Raw genomic sequence first — 18,153 nt, forward strand, 5'->3', positions numbered from 1 at the left:
CTTTCTTCAGCCCAACCACCCATTTTCTGATTCTCTGCTTTCAGACACCCAAGAACTGCTGCCTGCCCAGCCACAGCAGCCCCAAGAGGAGGATAGAGAAAAACAGTAAAGCATTTCTGCATTTCTGAAGAGACTCCATCACTTGATCTGACAGTCACAGCCACCAGCTCAGATACCGGCACTGCACATACCTTAAAGGCTAGAAGAGTTGGGTTCAGCACAAGGTGAGTTACCTGGCATGGGTAGGCTGCAGCCAGGTCGGGGGAAAGGATGGTTCATGTGCTGGTTCACTTGCAGGCAAGGTGGTAGACAGGTTCTGCTGCAGAGGTCTGAGATGAGGATCTTGATGGGGTGGCATACAGGAGAACCTTGATGGACATACACACCGAGATGCTGGATACATTTGGCTGGCCTGCCAAAGAGCCTCCTGCCACATCAAAGAGCATGAAGGCGCCCAGCTCTGACTTGGCAGAGAGTCCTATGCAGAGCTTAACCTCTCTACCGCCTCTGATTCATCTCCCAGTCATTCTGCCCAGCCAAAAGAGTATTTAGATGAGCACTTGAAACGCCATACCATACAAGGCTACGGGCCAAGTGCGGGAAAATGGGATTAGACTGGATGGGTGCTTGATGGTCGGCGCAGACGCTTGGGCCGAAGGGGCTGTTTCTGTGCTGTATAACACTATGACTCTAAAAGCACTGCAACTACAGCTCCCATGCCGGCTGGAGCCTTTGTGTGGACAGGTCACCTGTACCTCCCTGTGAAGATGCTCCTTTCCCCAAATCCAGGAACTCACCACAACATCACCAAAAACACTCCAGACACTTTACAGTAGTGGAAGCTATTCAAAAATACCTCACCTGCAATTTGAGTGCCTGGCCCTTTAAATAATGCTAGTGCTGGGCCTCTTTTGTAGCTGAATGTTTGATGTTTAGTATGTGACAAGTGAATTCATCCAATGGATCTGCATGGATCAAATTTGGCATTAGGGTGTCACAGCAACCGGTTGGGCAGTATAACATCATGATAGTACGAGTTCAGAAGCTTCTGGCGCATGCAGAGGGCACCAGTGCAAGCACACTTCTCAAGATGGTGCGCTATACAGGCCATGTTGGAAGCACCCTCCTAGGAGGGTGATCAGATTCAATAGAGCTATCACCAGCAATGCTAAGGATCCAAATTTTATGCTGAGAGACTACACCATGTGTCCTGCTATTTACACACTTTGAACACTGGATATGTAGACATCTTGTCAGCAGAGGGAGCCTGAATCAAACGCTCTCACAACTTCCAGAAACAATTGTTCAATAAATAGCTCGAACAAGTGCAAATATCCACTCCAGACTGACACGACTCCCAACAAAGGCTTTAGAAAGAAAGGAAGGAAAGACTTGCATTTGTATGGTCCTTCCATGACCTCAGGATATCCCAAAATGCTTTACAATCAAATAAGCTAATTATTAATAAGAAAAAAAGACTTGCATTTATATCATGCATTTCATGACTTCAGGGTGTCACATAGTACTTTGCAGCCAATGAAGTACTTTTGAAGTGCAGTTACTGTTGTAATGTAGGAAACACAGCAGCTAATTTGGGCACATCAAGGTACAGCAAACAGCAACAACTCATAGAGTCATAGAGTCATTTACAGCACAGAAGGAGGCCATTCAGTCCATCAAGTCCATACCAACTCTGCACTGTGCTATGCTGTCAGTCCCACTCCCCGGCTCCATCCCCACAGCCCTGCAAGTCTATTTCTCTCAAAGGAAGCGAGAGTGTTACCACTGAGCCAAGAATGCTTCCTTCACATATTCAAATAACCCCAGAGCTGGAAATACAGGCAGAGTCAGGGAGTATACCGGGTGTGGACATAAGTCTGCTCCACTGGTGCTGGGTAGGGCAGATTGCCTTGGCCAATAGTCATTCATATTTAAAGGTAAAAATTACAAATTTTGTCACCTCTCTAAGGTTTTCATAGGTGGACTCTATTTAAGTGCCCATATCCATCGGTCAAAAGCGAGTTGCTTAACCCTTTTGAACTCAATGTGAGTTTGTTCTAGCTGCTTTCGGAGAGTTCGGAACTTTTGGTGGTACACCTCCGGTACTAGCTCATATGCACTCAGGATAGCATTTTCAGTCATCATATAATCTGATGAACTCTCATCAGGCAACAGTGAGTAAACCTCATGGGTTTTTCCTGTTTTTTTGCTTGTAATAACAGTGTCCAGCTGTCTACTGGCCACATCAACTGTTTTGAAAGCTTTTCAAAAGAGTTGAAAAATGTTTCCACATCCCCCTCATTGAACTTTGGTATCAACTGAAAGAACTTTAAGAGTTCAGCACCCAGTCCTGAGCTAGGGGTAACTCACTCACTAGCAGTGCCTTAACTGACTACATTGGGTCTTCCCCTAGTTAGTTCGATCTGCCTTAACTCCCTTTGGAAAGCTCTTTCTTTTTCCCTTTCCTGTAATTCTCTCTCCTCTTTCACTCTCTGGAAAGCTCTTTTTCTTGGAAATCCATTCCAATCTCCTCTGTTCTTGCTGTATCTTAGCTAACGTTATTTTGTGTGTTTCAGATTCTATGCCTGTCTCTGGTTCTTCAGTGTCAATTTTAAAATGGTTAGTTATAAGTTTTAGGATTTCCGGCTTCCGAGCTTTTGGACAGATAGTAATCTCTAACTGCCCAACTACATTCCTCAATTCCTCAACAGATAGGGCTTTTAACCTGGCCCAAGTTACTTCACTCTGTTCTAGGAAGGTACTGGCCTCAAATGTGGGTAACTTAGTACTCTAGCACTGAAAACCACAAGAAAACCTGTACTGAAGTTTCTAAATTATTGCTCGGGATCAATTTGGTCTCCCATTTCGAATTTCCCATTTGTCTTTGGGTTTGATCCCAGACATAAGCCCCCAAATTCCTGTTACGGTCAAGTGAGATGGGGTTGAAGGGTTCCCTCTTTTCCCTCTCCTTGTTAGACCACAAAAGGTTTAATTCTTTCTTAAATTGGAGGTACTGACCAATTCAGTAGGTGTTTGATTATTTACTTGCTATGATCATAACAAGAACCAATTGGACAGGTTTTCTTGACTTAACAAAGAAATAAGTTAATTTTATTGTACCTAAACCGAACTAATAAAATAATAAACAGTGCGCCAACTTTCATTCTCATGCACACACTAGAGGGTTACACACACACAAACAGGTTGCAGAGTGGAGAAAGGTAGAGTGGTTGAGTTGGAGGCCATAAAAAAGGTATACAGTCTGTGGAGTTTGGTGATTCGGCTGGCTTCTAGCTGAATTCAGTGGTCCTGAGGCTTTTAGTTTGAAGAGGTAGATGATTGGGTCGGTGAGTCTCTTGGAGATAGCGATGCGGATGATTTCCTCCAACGGGGTTTCTGATTGTAGCCAGAGTATGCAAAGGTGCTCAGTCAACAAACAGGATTTGAAAGCTTTCAAACTGGAATGGAGAGAGGGGGAGAGAGAGAGAGAGGGGGAGAGAGAGAGAGAGAGAGAGAGGGACCCCCACTTCGGGTCTGCTCATGTCAGAGTCCAGTTGTTTCTCCTTTGCGGCAGAGAAAACACCAGCTTAAAACCACAGATGGGGAGAGGCTTGTCACATGACAATCTCTCAATCATTCGAACATAGCAGTTAGCCGTATTTCTCTCCTTGCTGAGATAGCAGGTACTTCCTTTAAACTTCCTGGGTCTTGGTTCTTGCTGGAATATTAGCAAACATTTTGTCTCTCTCCTCACAGTCCTTGGCAATGTAGGATACAGTGTTGCAAACTAGGTGATCAGCTTAAGCTGAAAGGATGACTTTGCTGGCAGCTTGTCTTTTTAAAAATGTCCTTTTTAAATTTCTTCAAAAAAAAAAGTCAGCTCTCCAGTCACTGGACCAAAGAAAATCATTCAACAAAACACATTAGCATAACACATGGTTTATTCTAAAATTCTAAAAATCCCCAACAATGAAATTCCAATACATTCCTTACAGAGACCAATTATGACCATAAATCCAAAGTGCACTTAAGTTTTGTTTCTGAAGTCACTTTTATCTTACCTTATCTGATTCAAATTTAGATGTCTTACAATGCTTTATGAAGAACTCTGTCAGTTTGATTATATCGTCTTCATTCTCGATTCCTAAAGCCTGCGTAAGATGAGAAATTGCTCAGAATTTGCTTTTCAATCTTCCAATTCGATATGTCCCATAATAGATGGACCAAATTTATTTTTCTCAGAAAAAGTAATTTATGTAGCCTCCATTACAAAATGTGTCAGATGGCCGTGAGGAAGATCTATTTAAATTTAGAAAGGAGTAGGTCAATCAGGCTTTTGCCTCCTCCTCTATCCCAGATCATTTTATTTGCTTATGATGGTACCTATGTACCAGAGTATTCTATTAACTGATTCATTCCCTTACAATGTTTATATGGGCTAGATGGAGACCGGGGGATTTAAATTGTGCCAGTTTTCAACCAGGCTATTTAATGAGACAACAGAAGAAAAAATGTTATGAATGCCTTTGCAAACTTTTGAATTATATATAGTTGAGGAACTAATCATTGCTGTATAATTATTTACACCAAACTTCCAATATAATGTTGCTGTGCTTCCCGTTTACATTTCAAATATATTACTAAGGTACTACTGAACACTATTTTTGTACCACACTTTGATCTAACAGAGCTTCAACATTTGAAAAAAAACAGTTAATAATGTTTTGGGAAGGGATAGAAAATGACAAAAAGTCTGGTCCCAGATCTTCAAATATGATTTTTTAAAATCTGCCCTAGGGCTTCATGGGCTTGGAGAAATCTATACCTATTTTAAGATTAAGCTTAAGATTAAGAATGCATTCCTTGGCTAAGCATTTCCAGTATACTAAGCAGGCTTGTGGTATTCAGCAAATATTCAAATATTGGAGATCACATCTCAGTAGGAAGCAGGTAACTAAATTATATTAAAAAAGCACAGAAAATGTATTAAGAGAAATAAAGTACATTCATAAATTTAAATTTTTGTTTTTGGCCCTTTCTTGGTCATATATGCTTTTAATTTTTATGTATTATTTCTATTAATATTGCACTTTGATTCTGTGCAGCAATCGCAATAAATATAATTTGAGAGGAAAATAACTCCTAACTACGCATGTTTGAGGAATTTCTTACTGAGTAAATCATAGAATTATGGTCAGACATTTGTGAACAGTGATACTTGGGATTGGAAAGAGAGTTTTTTGACTACAACTTACATACATAGTAATTCTCAATATTACTAATAATAAATTAAATTTCTTCAATCCTCCTTTTTTGACTGCCCTTTGCTCATGTTTAAGCTTTGCCATTATGAACCTTTTCTATGGGAAAATGGCAAACTTTCAAATACAATGTGAACAAGTGACATTTCACCTACCTAAATGGAACTTACTGTTTGTGTCATTTTTGGGGGGGAATTTGATTCTGTATAATGCACTGTAAAATAAATGCTGTATTCATTTAAATGGGTTTGTAATCTGCCTCAGTGTTATTATCTTGCCTTATCAACTGAAGATCTGTTTTTCCTCTATGGTATTAGGGTATTGCAATCCATTAGCTATCCATTTCCAAGTCTCAATGTGCGCAATGGTCTGACCAATTGCATTCTATAATTTAGAAATGTGTTTTATATTTTGTGCAGCAAAAGTGCCCAGAAAATAGACACGATTTTGGAAAGCTCCAATCAGTATTCCCAGAATGACAGACTATGCCAATAGCAATGGCTGCCTGAGAGTTGGTATACAAGGGAGAGCTCTAGCACTTTCAACTATAAAGTAGTCCAGTAATCAAACAATTAAGATACTTGATTTACATTGCTAGAATCGCACTGATCAATAGCATTACAACAAATGCAGCAAGTTGTGCCCGCTTTCTGCCAGGTTGTTTGACGAGACATGAGAAGGAAATGTTTTTTTTCTCTATTTTAGTATTCAAAGAATCATACAGCAGAGAAGGTGGTCATTCGGTCTATCGGGCCTTTGCTGACTCTTTGAAAGAGCGATACAATTAGTCCCAATCCCCTGCTCTTTCTCTATAGCCCTGCAAAATTTATCCCTCCAATTATTAAGCAAATTCCTTTTTTAAAGTTATTACTTAATCAACCTCCATCACCTCTTTCAGTCACTGCATTCCAGATCATAACAACTCGCTGAATAAAAAAGTTTCCTAAATCTATGTCCTCTTGTTGCACAACCCTTCTGCCACTGGAAACAGTTTTTCCTTATTTACACTAACCTTTCTGCTCTAAGAAGAATGACACCTGTTTCTTCAGTTTCTACATGTAACTGGTCATTCATCCCTGATACCATTCTAGTAAATCTCCCCTATACCCTTCCTAAGGCCTTGACATCCTTCCTAAAGAATTGGCCACAATATTCCAGCTGAGACCTAATCCAGGTTTAGCATAACTTCCTTTTTTACTCTATGCTTCTATTTATAAAGCAAAGTATCCTGTACGCCTTATTAACAGTCTTCTCTACTTGTCCTGCCACCTTCAAAGATTTGTATACATACACCCCCAGGTGTCTCTGTTCCTCCACCCCCTTTAAAATTGTACGATTTAGTTTATGTTGCCTCTCCTCAATCTTCCTACCAAAATGAATTCATCAAACACTGATAACAACAGCCAAGCATGGGGAGCAGATGGCTGGGGTATTAGCTAATGATCAGGTGAGCCTCACAAATGGACTTAATTGAGACACAAAGTGAAAAATATTAATATCAACAAGGAACTGTATGAGTAATGTACCTGTCAGCAATGGTACCTAGTCATGCAGTTATCTTTCTTTAAAGTGCACATTCTGTACAGTAACACCACTCTAATTGGACAAGGCTTCTCCTTTAAGGTATCCATTATATTTATACTAACAGTTTCATGAAGCACCGGGGTATCTTAGCAATGTGAAATACTGAAAAAGGTGTTTATAGAAATCAGATATCAAATCTAAAGGCATGGAAATGTTCTCATGAAAATCTATGGCTCTTACTGCAAATATGGCATCCAGTTTTATTAGAGATCGTTCATCTTTCTCCAAAGGAGCAAGAATTTTAAGAAGCTTGCTTTCAATCAGGAAACCCTGTTAAAAGAAAAAAAATGTTGCTTTATGTTCTAAATATAGTAATACGGAGGAAAATTCTACGGAAATGAATATATTACACAGAGAATTAACACAATGCCTTGTAACTGGTATAAGTGCGCCTTTCATTTCCTTATTTACCAACTGAAGTATTGTACCAACAAAATGATTGAAAAATACAAACTTTATCTTACTCTTGAGCAAAGTTCATTATAATTTTCCACTGACCTGTCACATGAACTTCCTATTCAACTGAGAAACATTGGGATAGAGTTTCCACTTTGGATACAATTGGCAATCAGGGGGCAAATAGCATTCAAACTTTCGCTAGTTTTCCGAATTGGTTTTATCGTTCAAATTTCTGCTCAAACCCATTTGTATCATGACAAATGTAAACAGCAAAATCAGGCAGCGTTTTAGAACACAAGATTTTTGCATCAAAAAATATTCTTTGATATATATAAGAATGGTTAACCTGGTTCAATTTTATTAATATAGCTGAAAATAAGCATTTTTAACAGGTGAGTCCAGTCCACCACCTGCGAGTCACCCAATTTTAAGTTATTGAAAATGAATTTTTAAAAACTATACAGAACCATTTAATAGTTTGATTGGTGTACAGTTGTCAGTAAAATTAAATATTTTTTATATATTTAAGAGTTTATGAAAAGTGTCTATTAGTGTTCTTGAGCCTAAAATAAGCTGAATTGCAACAGCCTCCTCGAGGGCCCACTATCAGACACCATGGGTTGAATTCCAAAAGCCCATTGCTGAATTGGTGGAAACAATGGCGGCCCGCACACCAAAGAGCTGCTGCGATTTCAAGTGCGGCATCTCATTTACATAGCCAGGATGGCGCCCCCCCCTTCGACTCGCCACACTTTAGCCCCGCCTTTATGACTGCCCACCAGTTCTGGCGAACGCTGGCAACTGACTCCCACGACTTGTGATCAATGTCACAGGACTTCATGTCGCGTTTGCAGACGTCTTTGAAGCGGAGACATGGATGGCCGGTGGGTCTGACCCCCGTGGCAAGCTCGCTGTACAATGTGTCTTTGGGGATCCTGCCATCTTCCATGCGGCTCACGTGGCCAAGCCATCTCAAGCGCCGCTGACTCAGTAGTGTGTATAAGCTGGGGATGTTGGCCGCCTTGAGGACTTCTGTGTTGGAGATACGGTCCTGCCACCTGATGCCAAGTATTCTCCAGAGGCAGCAAAGATAGAATGAATTGAGACGTCGCTCTTGGCTGACATACGTTGTCCAGGCCTCGCTGCCATAGAGCAGGGTACTGAGGACACAGGCTTGATACACTCGGACTTTTGTGTTCCGTGTCAGTGCGTCATTTTCCCACACTGAGTAATATCAAGGAAATATTACAGGCTGAATGAAGAGATCCTATTATGTCTTATCGAATGAAATTCAGCATTCAAGGAGCAACAAAAATACTCACAGACTCATCACACAAGACTTCTAGCAAAGTTTTGACTGCCGACAATGATATCTTTCCAGGTTTTCCACCACATAATTCTAATGCCTTCTCCTCGCTTGATGAATAACAAATATTTTGGAAAAGAGCATTCCACTGTGATTGGCTCTGTCTTGTTCCTGTCCCTTCTTCCAAATCCCTTTCCCTTCTGTCTGCCAAAATAAATTGAACTTTGTTAATGTCCACATTTTTCTCTTATCAAAAGCAATTTGGTGCAATGATGAAGCGCATTGGAGCACCAAGATACAAAACCATAAAATTGTGAGATGAAGGTTTGATATCCCCCATCCTGCTGATTTCCTGATATCAGGAATACTATTGCAGTGATACTATTACTGAACTGAGGCAACCAGGAGAAAAAAGGATTGAAAATCAAACAAAGCAATAATGATAGAGAAATCGGAGACCAGGTTAGACATTCCACCCTCTGATTTGCAGGAAGTACATGAGAAAGGGAAAGGGGAGAAAAGTCAGAAAACACAATTCTAACATAAAAAAATTTCAACCATTGCTGACAAGGTCCAATTACGATCCTTCACTGTGATGGGCAGAAAATGGGCTATGATTTCTGCACAGTGTTTCATACTTAAATACCTCAAGGCAGCCACCAAAGAGAAGCTTGAGGATTTTCCTTTTCATTACTAGGGAGGATGGTACTGTAATGGTAGTGTTACTAGACCAGTCAAGGCCTCTGGATTACTTATTTTCCAGATACATGGGTTCAAATCCCACCATAACATTTGGTGCAATTTAAATTCAATTACTTAACATATCTGGAATAAATTACTAGTTTCATTAATAATGATCATAAAAGCATCATTTTGCAGTAGAAACCGTTAATTCACTATCTGGTTCACTAATGTCCTTGGAAAAGAAATCTGCTGTCTTTACCTAGTCTGGCCTACATGTAACTATAGACCCACAGCAATGTGGTTGACTCTTAACTGCCCTCTGAAATGGCCTAGCAAGCCACTCAGTGGGCAATAAATGCTGGCCTTGCCAGTGAGGCTCACATCCCAAGAATGAATAGAAAAGAATTTATCACTGTCATCAGTTTTCATATCGTAGAACACTCCAGATTTACGAGGATGTTGCCAGGACTGGAAAATTGTAGCTATGAGGAAAGATTGGATAGGCTGGGGTTGCTATCCTTGGAACAGACGAGGCTGAGGGGAGATTTGATTGAGGTGTACAAGGTTGTGAGGGGCCAGAAGGACCCATTTCCCTTAGCAGAGGTGTCAGTGACTAGGGGGCATAGATTTAAAGTGATTGATATCAGGGCAAAATGCCCAATTAAGTTATTTCATTTTAAGTTATCAACTGATTAAAATACTTGAAAAGTATCTTGGCTATTTACAAGTGACTATTTATCATTTAAAGGTTGCTACAAGTTCCAGTCCAACTTTTATTTTCCTATACAACACCTACACACATTAAAAAATTCCTACCTCCCAGAATAACTTCTTCAGCCAGCTGGGCAGCTGATTTTTTCTTCTTGGCACAGGATACAATCGGTCCAACATTCTTCATAAAACACAGATCTGGAGCTGTCCAACTCAAGCCCAACTGTTGCTCATGAATTATTCGGTCAGCATCAAGGACCTTCCTGACTAGATCCTTTGCCTCTTTCTCATTCATTAACCAAACACCTTCGAATTTCTTTGCATCAATTGCAGCAAAACGTCTGATAAAAGAAAAGATACAGTACTGATTTTTCCAACATTCTAATCAAACATTTATCAAGTTTTATTTTTAGAAAAATGTGTCAAAACAGCACGTTAATAGTCTAGGAGACTTGCAATAAAAAAAAACCCCTTCCAATCTCTAGTCTTACTTGCGATCTTAACATTTTATATTTGCATAATTCTGTGCTAATATTGAAAATTATAGGACCTGCTTGTATCAACGTATTCACGTTTGTTAGCACTTTCTAGACATAAATCATTCTCTTCTCTCAATCTTCCTTTCTCCAATAATACCAATTCAGCTCTGTAAGCCCCTCGTCATAACCTAAAGTCCAAAGTCACAGAATCATCCATGTCTTTTTTCCCTCAACCCTCTCTAACACAGTAATGACCCTTTAAAACTTGGATGCCTAAGTGTTACCATCCCATTAGGGACCGTTAACACTTAAAAAGAGAAAGTTGAGTTCCCAGTCATTACTGAAAGAATTATGCCACAAGATTTCACATTTTAAACAAAAACTTTACTGTACAAGAGTTAAACAAAGCAAAATACTACTAATTTAACATTACAACCTGAGACATTTATATTTGAAACTTAAAATCTTACAGAACACTTCCGTTTACCTTTTATTCCCCGCCACCCCACCCGTGCGCCCCGCCCCCCCAACACCATCACCCTAGGAGTTCCCTATACTTTACAAGATCTTGGTGGCTTGTTCACTTCTCCTGGGACCAATCCAAAGTGTACCACAGCTCTTAGGAATTCACTTTGATTTCCTTAATTTCTCAGCTGTCCTCCAAGGTATGAGATCACCTCCAGAATCTGGATTTCCCAACTGAGCATGGGCCTGCCTCAAAACAGAAACAACCCTGATTCCTGCTGGTCTCTTTGCTCCTGTGTCCAACTGATTTCCAAAAGCCAACAGCTTTCAAAAAGCTGACTTGCTTTCCAAAAGCCAACCGCCTGTCTGTGTCAGCAAGCACACACAGATCAAAATGCCAACAGGCACCCATTGCATCAGCTATCTCCACAGTCTGTGATACATGTGGGATGTCCCACATAGCAATTTAAACTAATTGTTTTCAACTTCAAATCGTCTCTGATCTGGGAAATCACATGAATAATTTAAACCCCGGACTGAGGAAGCTGCACTCACACCATTTCCATCAACAAGGGGTGGGAGATTCTCATTGTGTAGGGTCTTTACACTTCCCAATATGACCTTACTAAATAAACATGGACCACCCTTTGATTTGTAACGCTCTAGGCTTGTTTGCCAGCTTCTCAAACCGGGTGAATTCATTTGTCTTGCATTAAAAAAAGTCAATTCCCAAATTAAAAGTTACCTCTAGAAAATTAATACACACTATGAACCAGGTGATCGCAACATAAGACTGCACATATCACTTCAAAAATGGTCTTACTATTGACCTAAATATTGTTTGAACTTATTAGCAAATACCCTCAAGATGCAGTCCCTTCACATAATTAGTCTTGCTAATAAGAACTTGATAATTACTGAATGCATTCTGGAAAATGGCTAATGATCACAGCCAAGACCTGCATGTTAAGAGGAGGCTGGTTCTTCATATGGTATGTTCATCCTGTGACAATTCCCCCTCCTCCTTATCCTATTCCACCATTTACAGCTTTAAAAATGAATAAGGACATAATAGTAGTAACTTTGGAATTGGGACTCCTCATGCTAAAATCAGTTTGGCAGAATGTGAGTACTATACAATCCAGGCCTCATAACTGGTGGAGTAGCAGAATTTATGACTGGTATACATAGTTGTAAATATTTTAGGAAGTGTGGATTGTTCCATTAACATATCAGGCAAACCTTCAGCTAGCTAATAACTGCTGCCTCGAGAAGGATGATTATAATACAAATATGCAGGATAAGAGAGCTGTCTTCTGTGAAGTCGCTGGTGTTAATACCAAAAGGTACAGGGAAACAAAGACATTTTCCTGAATCACTTGGCAATGCTAGAACATAATAGTCAAAACATATTTATTGAATGGAATGCTAATCTTCCTAATTTATCAGCAAGTGTTAATAGCCTATGTATATAATAGAATGTATACTGCATGCGATATCAATAGCACTTCAATTTCAGTATCAGTCTAGCCTAATGAAACAGCATCATTCAACTTGAATTAAAATACCACCTGTAACAGGGTTGTACAACCTTTTCACATGGAGGGCCACATTACAATTTTTGTCTAACGTAGGGACCCACTGAGACAATTTTGGAAAGATAAAGGCATTCAAAATTTATCTTACTAATAATCAAAACAACAAAAAATGTGCATTTTTTAAATTTATTTTTTATTTAGAGATACAGCACTGAAACAGGCCCTTCGGCCCACCGAGTCTGTGCCGACCATCAAGCACCCATTTATACTAACCCTACACTAATCCCATATTCCTACCACATCCCTACCTTCCCTACCATCTACCTATACTCGGGGCAATTTATAACAGCCAATTTACCTATCAACCTGCAAGTCTTTGGCTGTGGGAGGAAACCGGAGCACCCGGCGCAAACCCACGCGGTTCACAGGGAGAACTTGCAAACTCCGCATGAGAAGATTAATTTATTGACTTACTTTCTCATCACTATGTTGGACACTGATTTTGTGAGATACCTGGCACTTTTTTGCTTGCACAAGTAATCAATGTTTTCCCGCACACTTGTAGTGATACAGAGTATTCCGGATAGATGTCCATCTGTCAGGAGTGATCTTGATCACTCTTTCTCCCTGACTCTCTCCCTCCCTGTGTTCCCTTCTCTCTGTGTTGTTCCCCCTCTCTGTGTCTTCCTCACTCTGTGTCCCCCATCTCTCTGTCTCTGCCCCCCCCCCACTCTCTCTCTCTCCCCTCCCTCCCTATCTCTCTCTCTCTCTGCCCCCTCCCCTCTCTCTGATAATTGCAAGGAGCGGGAGCGCTGAACACACACAGCAGCTTTAGAGCTTGGTCAGGTTTTTTTTTAAATCGTGCTGTCAGTTTCACAGCTGACAGGTGCTGACATCGTGAACAGCAGTTGCCTAACTTCGAACATATTAGGAGTTTTCTGGCAGGCTTTTAAAAAAGTCAGAACCTGCCCAGAAAACCTGAATCTGTCCAAAGTTGGGAACCCACTGTTCCCGATGTCAGCACTTGTCGGCTGTGAAGCTGACAATGTGATTTTTTTAAAAAGCCAGTATGAAAGGAGACGACAATGGAAAATTTCTCATCTCTGAAATACATCCGCTGGCCGGATGGAAACCCTTGATGGGCTGGATCCTGACCTGCGAGCCATATGTTGGACAACCTTGATCTATAACATGGCAAAGTGTCTCAAGGTGCCTCACAGACACATAAGGAAAAAAGAGGCTGAGAAAAAGTGGAGAGATTAGAGGATTAACCAAAAATCCTGGTCAAACAGGTGGGTTTTAAGAAGGGTCTTATGAGAGAGAGGTGTTGAAGCAAAGGGGTTTAAGCAGGAAATTCCAAAATGAAGGACAAGGTGACTGAAGGTATAGCCACCAATGGTGGGGTGAAGGGCGGAAGCAAAGAAAGAAAGACTGCATTTACAAACACAAGAGATGAGAATCAGAGGAATGGAGAGTACAAAAAGGCATGTAGGGCTACAGGAGGTTAGAGAGACAGGAAGGTGCGAGATCATCAAGAGATTGAAACACAGGAAAGAGAATATTAAATTTAAGACATGTGTTGGGCTAGGGCTGATGTAGGTCAACACAGACAGGTGTGATGTGCAAGCAAAACAGGATGGATATGTGGGGGACTCCAAAGGTAACAATGCAGGAATGAAAAGAGAAGCCACTGCTAGAAATTCTCTAAGTACAAATAGATAGGTAAAAGTGTAACCAAGCAAGGACAGTTCCACAAAGCTGGATAGTGTAGGAGATGCATCTGGGAGGATTGTGTCATTTACTTTGTTGAAAGCTAGATAATGCATTATAGACACAACTAACATAGTCATTGATTTTGCTTAGGGCTGGTTTGGGGCTGTGGGAGTCAAACAGGAAGTTGCTGGAGTGGAGGGCACAGATCTAGAAGGAGAGGTTGGAGATGGGACAATAGTTTTCACTCGATACTCGATACAATATCTGGGCTAGCATTCCTGTGCAGTACTGAGAGAGTGCTGCACTGTCGGAGATGCCGTCTTTTGCATGAGATGTCAAACCGAGGCCCCAACAGCCCTCCTAAGTGAGTGTAAAAGATTCCATGGCACAATCCGATGAAGAGCAAGGGTTTATACCCGATGCCCTGGAAAATATTTATCCTTCAATCAGCATCACTGAAACAGATCATTTGGTTATTCTCACATTGCTGCTTGTGGGATCTTGCTATATGCAAATTGCTGCATTTCCTGCATTACAATGGTGGCTACACTTCAAAAGTGCTTCATTGGCTGTAAAGTGCTTTGAGGTCATGAAAGGTGCCGAATAAATGCAAGTCTTTAGTGAGGACACAACATGGGCATTTAGAGGAAGGGGATAATTATAGCACTTCTGAAAGAAAGGACAGTGCCTGAGGAGAGAAATTGTTTACAATATCAGCTGAAATGGAGACCAGGAAGGGAATTGGGTGACCAAAGGTTGAGTGAGAATGGAATTGGGGAGCAGAAGCTGAGTCCTATGGATGAGTTAAGCTTGGAGAGGGCAAGAGGGAGATTGGGGAGAAGCTTAGAGCAAAGAAGGCTGAGGGAGGACATGATTGAGGTATACAGAATTATGAGGGGGCATTCATAGGATAAATAGGAAGGAACTTTTTCCCTTAGCGGAGGGATCAATAACCAAGGGGCATAGATTTAAAGGTAAGGGGCAGGAGGTTTATAGGGGATTTGAGGAAAAACTTTTTCACCCAGAGGGTGGTTGGAATCTGGAACACACTAACTGAAGGGGTGGTAGAGGCAGGAACTCTCGCAACATTTAAGAAGTATTCAGATGTGCACTTGAAACGCCATAGCATACAAGGCTACGGGCCAAGTGCTGGAAAATGGGATTAGAATAGATAGGTGTTTGATGGTTGGCACAGACATGATGGGCAGAAGGGCCTGTTTCTGTGCTGTATAACTCTATGACTCTATGACAATGGTTCAGGGTTCTGGCAGGGATGGGACTTTATGGGCAGAAGGAAAAGGGAAAGCACAGAGGCAACTGAACAGATAGTCTCTTTCGTGGAAGATGAAGAATTCAGTTATCCCCTTACACTTCTTGTTACAAATGAGGCTGGAGGAAGAGGGGAGAAGAGTTTAAGGAAGTGGTTGTTAGAAAATGAGCCTGGGGTAATCTTTGCCCTTCAGGATGGGTCTAGAGTAGTGGACCATTTTCCCAACAGAGGTAAGGCATGGTCAAGCTTGACATGGTCAAGCCAGATTTGACTTTGGATAGCTAAGGCAGTTGTGTGCCAACTATGTGCACCCCTTGGTCTTGAGGAAACAAAGACAGGGGCCATCCTAGAGAGAGAATGGGAAAAAATGAAGGCTTTGCTGGGGGCAAGAGAATGGATGAAAAAATCAACAACTGCAGAGATAGTGTGGTGAATGGAAGGCTAAAGGCCAGGCAGTACAGAGTTTGAGAGCATGTTTGTAAAGAACTTGGGAGATTTTTTTTCCAGACAGATGCAGTAGCAAATGAGATTGAAGGAAGTTAAGGAAATTTGGCTGGTGAAAGGTATGAGGAAGTACTCAAAGATAGCCTTATTGATATGTACAACAGATACATTTTCAATTATGATTCAAAAACCTCATTTTTTTCTGCAAGTCCTTATATAGTTCTACAGTCCTCTTGTACTGGTCAGTTAGGGCCTGATTTTCTTCTCGATACATCTTCTCTTGTTTAGCCAATTTTTCCATCAGCTTGTTCAGAATATCATGTTGCCTGTGAAGCAATTCACATGAGAGACATTTTAATCAGAGGGATCATTTTAAGAGTATGCTATTGCACACCTGTTGTATCAACCACTGCACATCAGTAACCCTTTCTACCTCAGGGTACTTGCCACCCCCAAGGCCAGTAGATCAGACCAGCAACTATTTGAAGCCCATTTTTATCATTAAACTGATTTTAGTGTCACCTTGGCTCAGTGGCAATGCTCTTGCTTCATGGGTTCTGGTGAATTATCAATTTTTCAGTCATTTCAAGGAAAATAATACAATTTTCAATTAAAACAGTGCTTTGAATGCAATGTCCTTATCCCACTGAAATACTAAGCGGTTGGCATCAAGTGTGTACATTGCTTCTACTGATAGAAGATGGCCATTTTCTCAATATTTTAGTGAAATACTTTAACCTTTCTAGAAGGTCTTGGTGAGATCTTTCCCAACATTTTGGACCTTTTAAATTATTCTGCCTAAATATAAAAGGAAGCAATATCTTATATTCATAGAATATCCTTTTACTCTAAGGCACCAAGTTCCTGAATTAAGGTGACAACCACTGATACTGTTTACTGCAAACTGACCTAGAATAGTAAGTACATATGTTTTGCTATAATCTTTGCTGCTCTCTCTGTCTTGAAAGCATTGACTCATGCTGGCATATGATTCTACGGTCACTAGCAACCCTCTGGTGCTACTCCTAAATGTGGAAGTCTAGACAATGACTGTCAACTGGATATTCATTGTGAGACTATGACAGCTAACCCAATCCTAAACACTAGCAGCAGTCACTGAATAGTAATCAAGAGTGGGAATTGTAAGCATAGGCATATTAAGTAGAATAGCCAAAATAAGCTTTTCTTAATATAGCATAGAAACATACACACACATATTAAAGATTGATTCTGCAGTAGTTACAAAAGTTGAGCCTGAAGTTTGGTGGGCATTACCTCATTAACCATCCATGAAAAGAAATTAAAAAAAATAGCCAGACAGTTAGTAGACTGTATGGGAGTAGCCTGGTATGAATGTTATTTTTTTTTTTATTTAGAGATACAGCACTGAAACAGGCCCTTCAGCCCACCGACTCTGTGCCGACCAACAACCACCCATTTATACTAACCCTACAGTAATCCCATATTCCCTATCACCTACCTACACTAGGGGCAATTTATAACAGCCAATTTACCTATCAACCTGCAAGTCTTTGGATGTGGGAGGAAACGGGAGCACCCGGAGAAAACCCACGCAGACACAGGGAGAACTTGCAAACTCCGCACAGGCAGTACCCAGAATCAAACCCGGGTCCCTGGAGCTGTGAGGCTGCGGTGCTAACCACTGCGCCACTGTGCCACCCATGTTATGGATGTACTGGGAAGAGATAAGACTTTGAAAGCTACAGAGAATGAATGAGCGCTCGAAAAATATATTAACCAGACATTTAAGTGTTTCCTAGTCCTTGAACTTGTATAGAGGGTAAAGGTTGTATGACAACATCCTATAATACCTCCACTTAAAGGCAATCTGACAATACCCTATATACGCCCAACAGGAACTATAGCTAATATTTCTGCCGTTGCCCTTGGTCAATACAGATTTTAGTAATCCTACTGCTATTTTGGCTGAGGTCAGCAAATACTGCCCAGACCACGGATAAAACCGAGGATTTTCTAGACCTTCCTGTTTTGTACAGCTCATTTCCCTACTATCGTTTTGCAGTAGCAATTTTAAACAAAGATAATCACTATGCTGGTGTAGTCACGGTACACCCAAAATATGGGAAATTGAGACATACGTTTGGACCCAGTATACCTCATAATGGGCGTTCATTATCTGGACCAAGCCAGTAAGTACGCATAAACAAAGGTCAAGCACTTTACCACAGAATAAGGAGGGAGAGAGGGAAAAATGGATGGCTGACTCACTACAGGCTAATTTGCATACTGCCTAGCAGTGTTGTGTGCATTGATACTT

The 18,153-nt window shown here is 40.8% G+C and overlaps 1 protein-coding gene across 3 annotated transcripts in view; it reads right to left on the minus strand.

Moving 5' to 3' along the window:
- drc1 (dynein regulatory complex subunit 1 homolog (Chlamydomonas)) overlaps positions 1-18,153 on the minus strand; it is a 111,757-nt gene that overhangs the window by 29,572 nt on the left and 64,032 nt on the right. For all 3 annotated transcript variants that reach the window (XM_068023706.1, XM_068023696.1, XM_068023687.1), the window contains exons 9-13: positions 16,046-16,180; positions 10,051-10,286; positions 8,567-8,754; positions 7,026-7,115; positions 4,062-4,151 (exon numbers count right to left, since the gene is read on the minus strand). In XM_068023706.1, the coding sequence (XP_067879807.1) occupies positions 4,062-4,151; positions 7,026-7,115; positions 8,567-8,754; positions 10,051-10,286; positions 16,046-16,180 (739 nt within the window). The remainder of the gene's footprint in view (positions 1-4,061; positions 4,152-7,025; positions 7,116-8,566; positions 8,755-10,050; positions 10,287-16,045; positions 16,181-18,153) is intronic.

This window comes from Heterodontus francisci, chromosome 3 (assembly GCF_036365525.1).
Source record: "Heterodontus francisci isolate sHetFra1 chromosome 3, sHetFra1.hap1, whole genome shotgun sequence".
NCBI lineage: Eukaryota > Metazoa > Chordata > Chondrichthyes > Heterodontiformes > Heterodontidae > Heterodontus > Heterodontus francisci.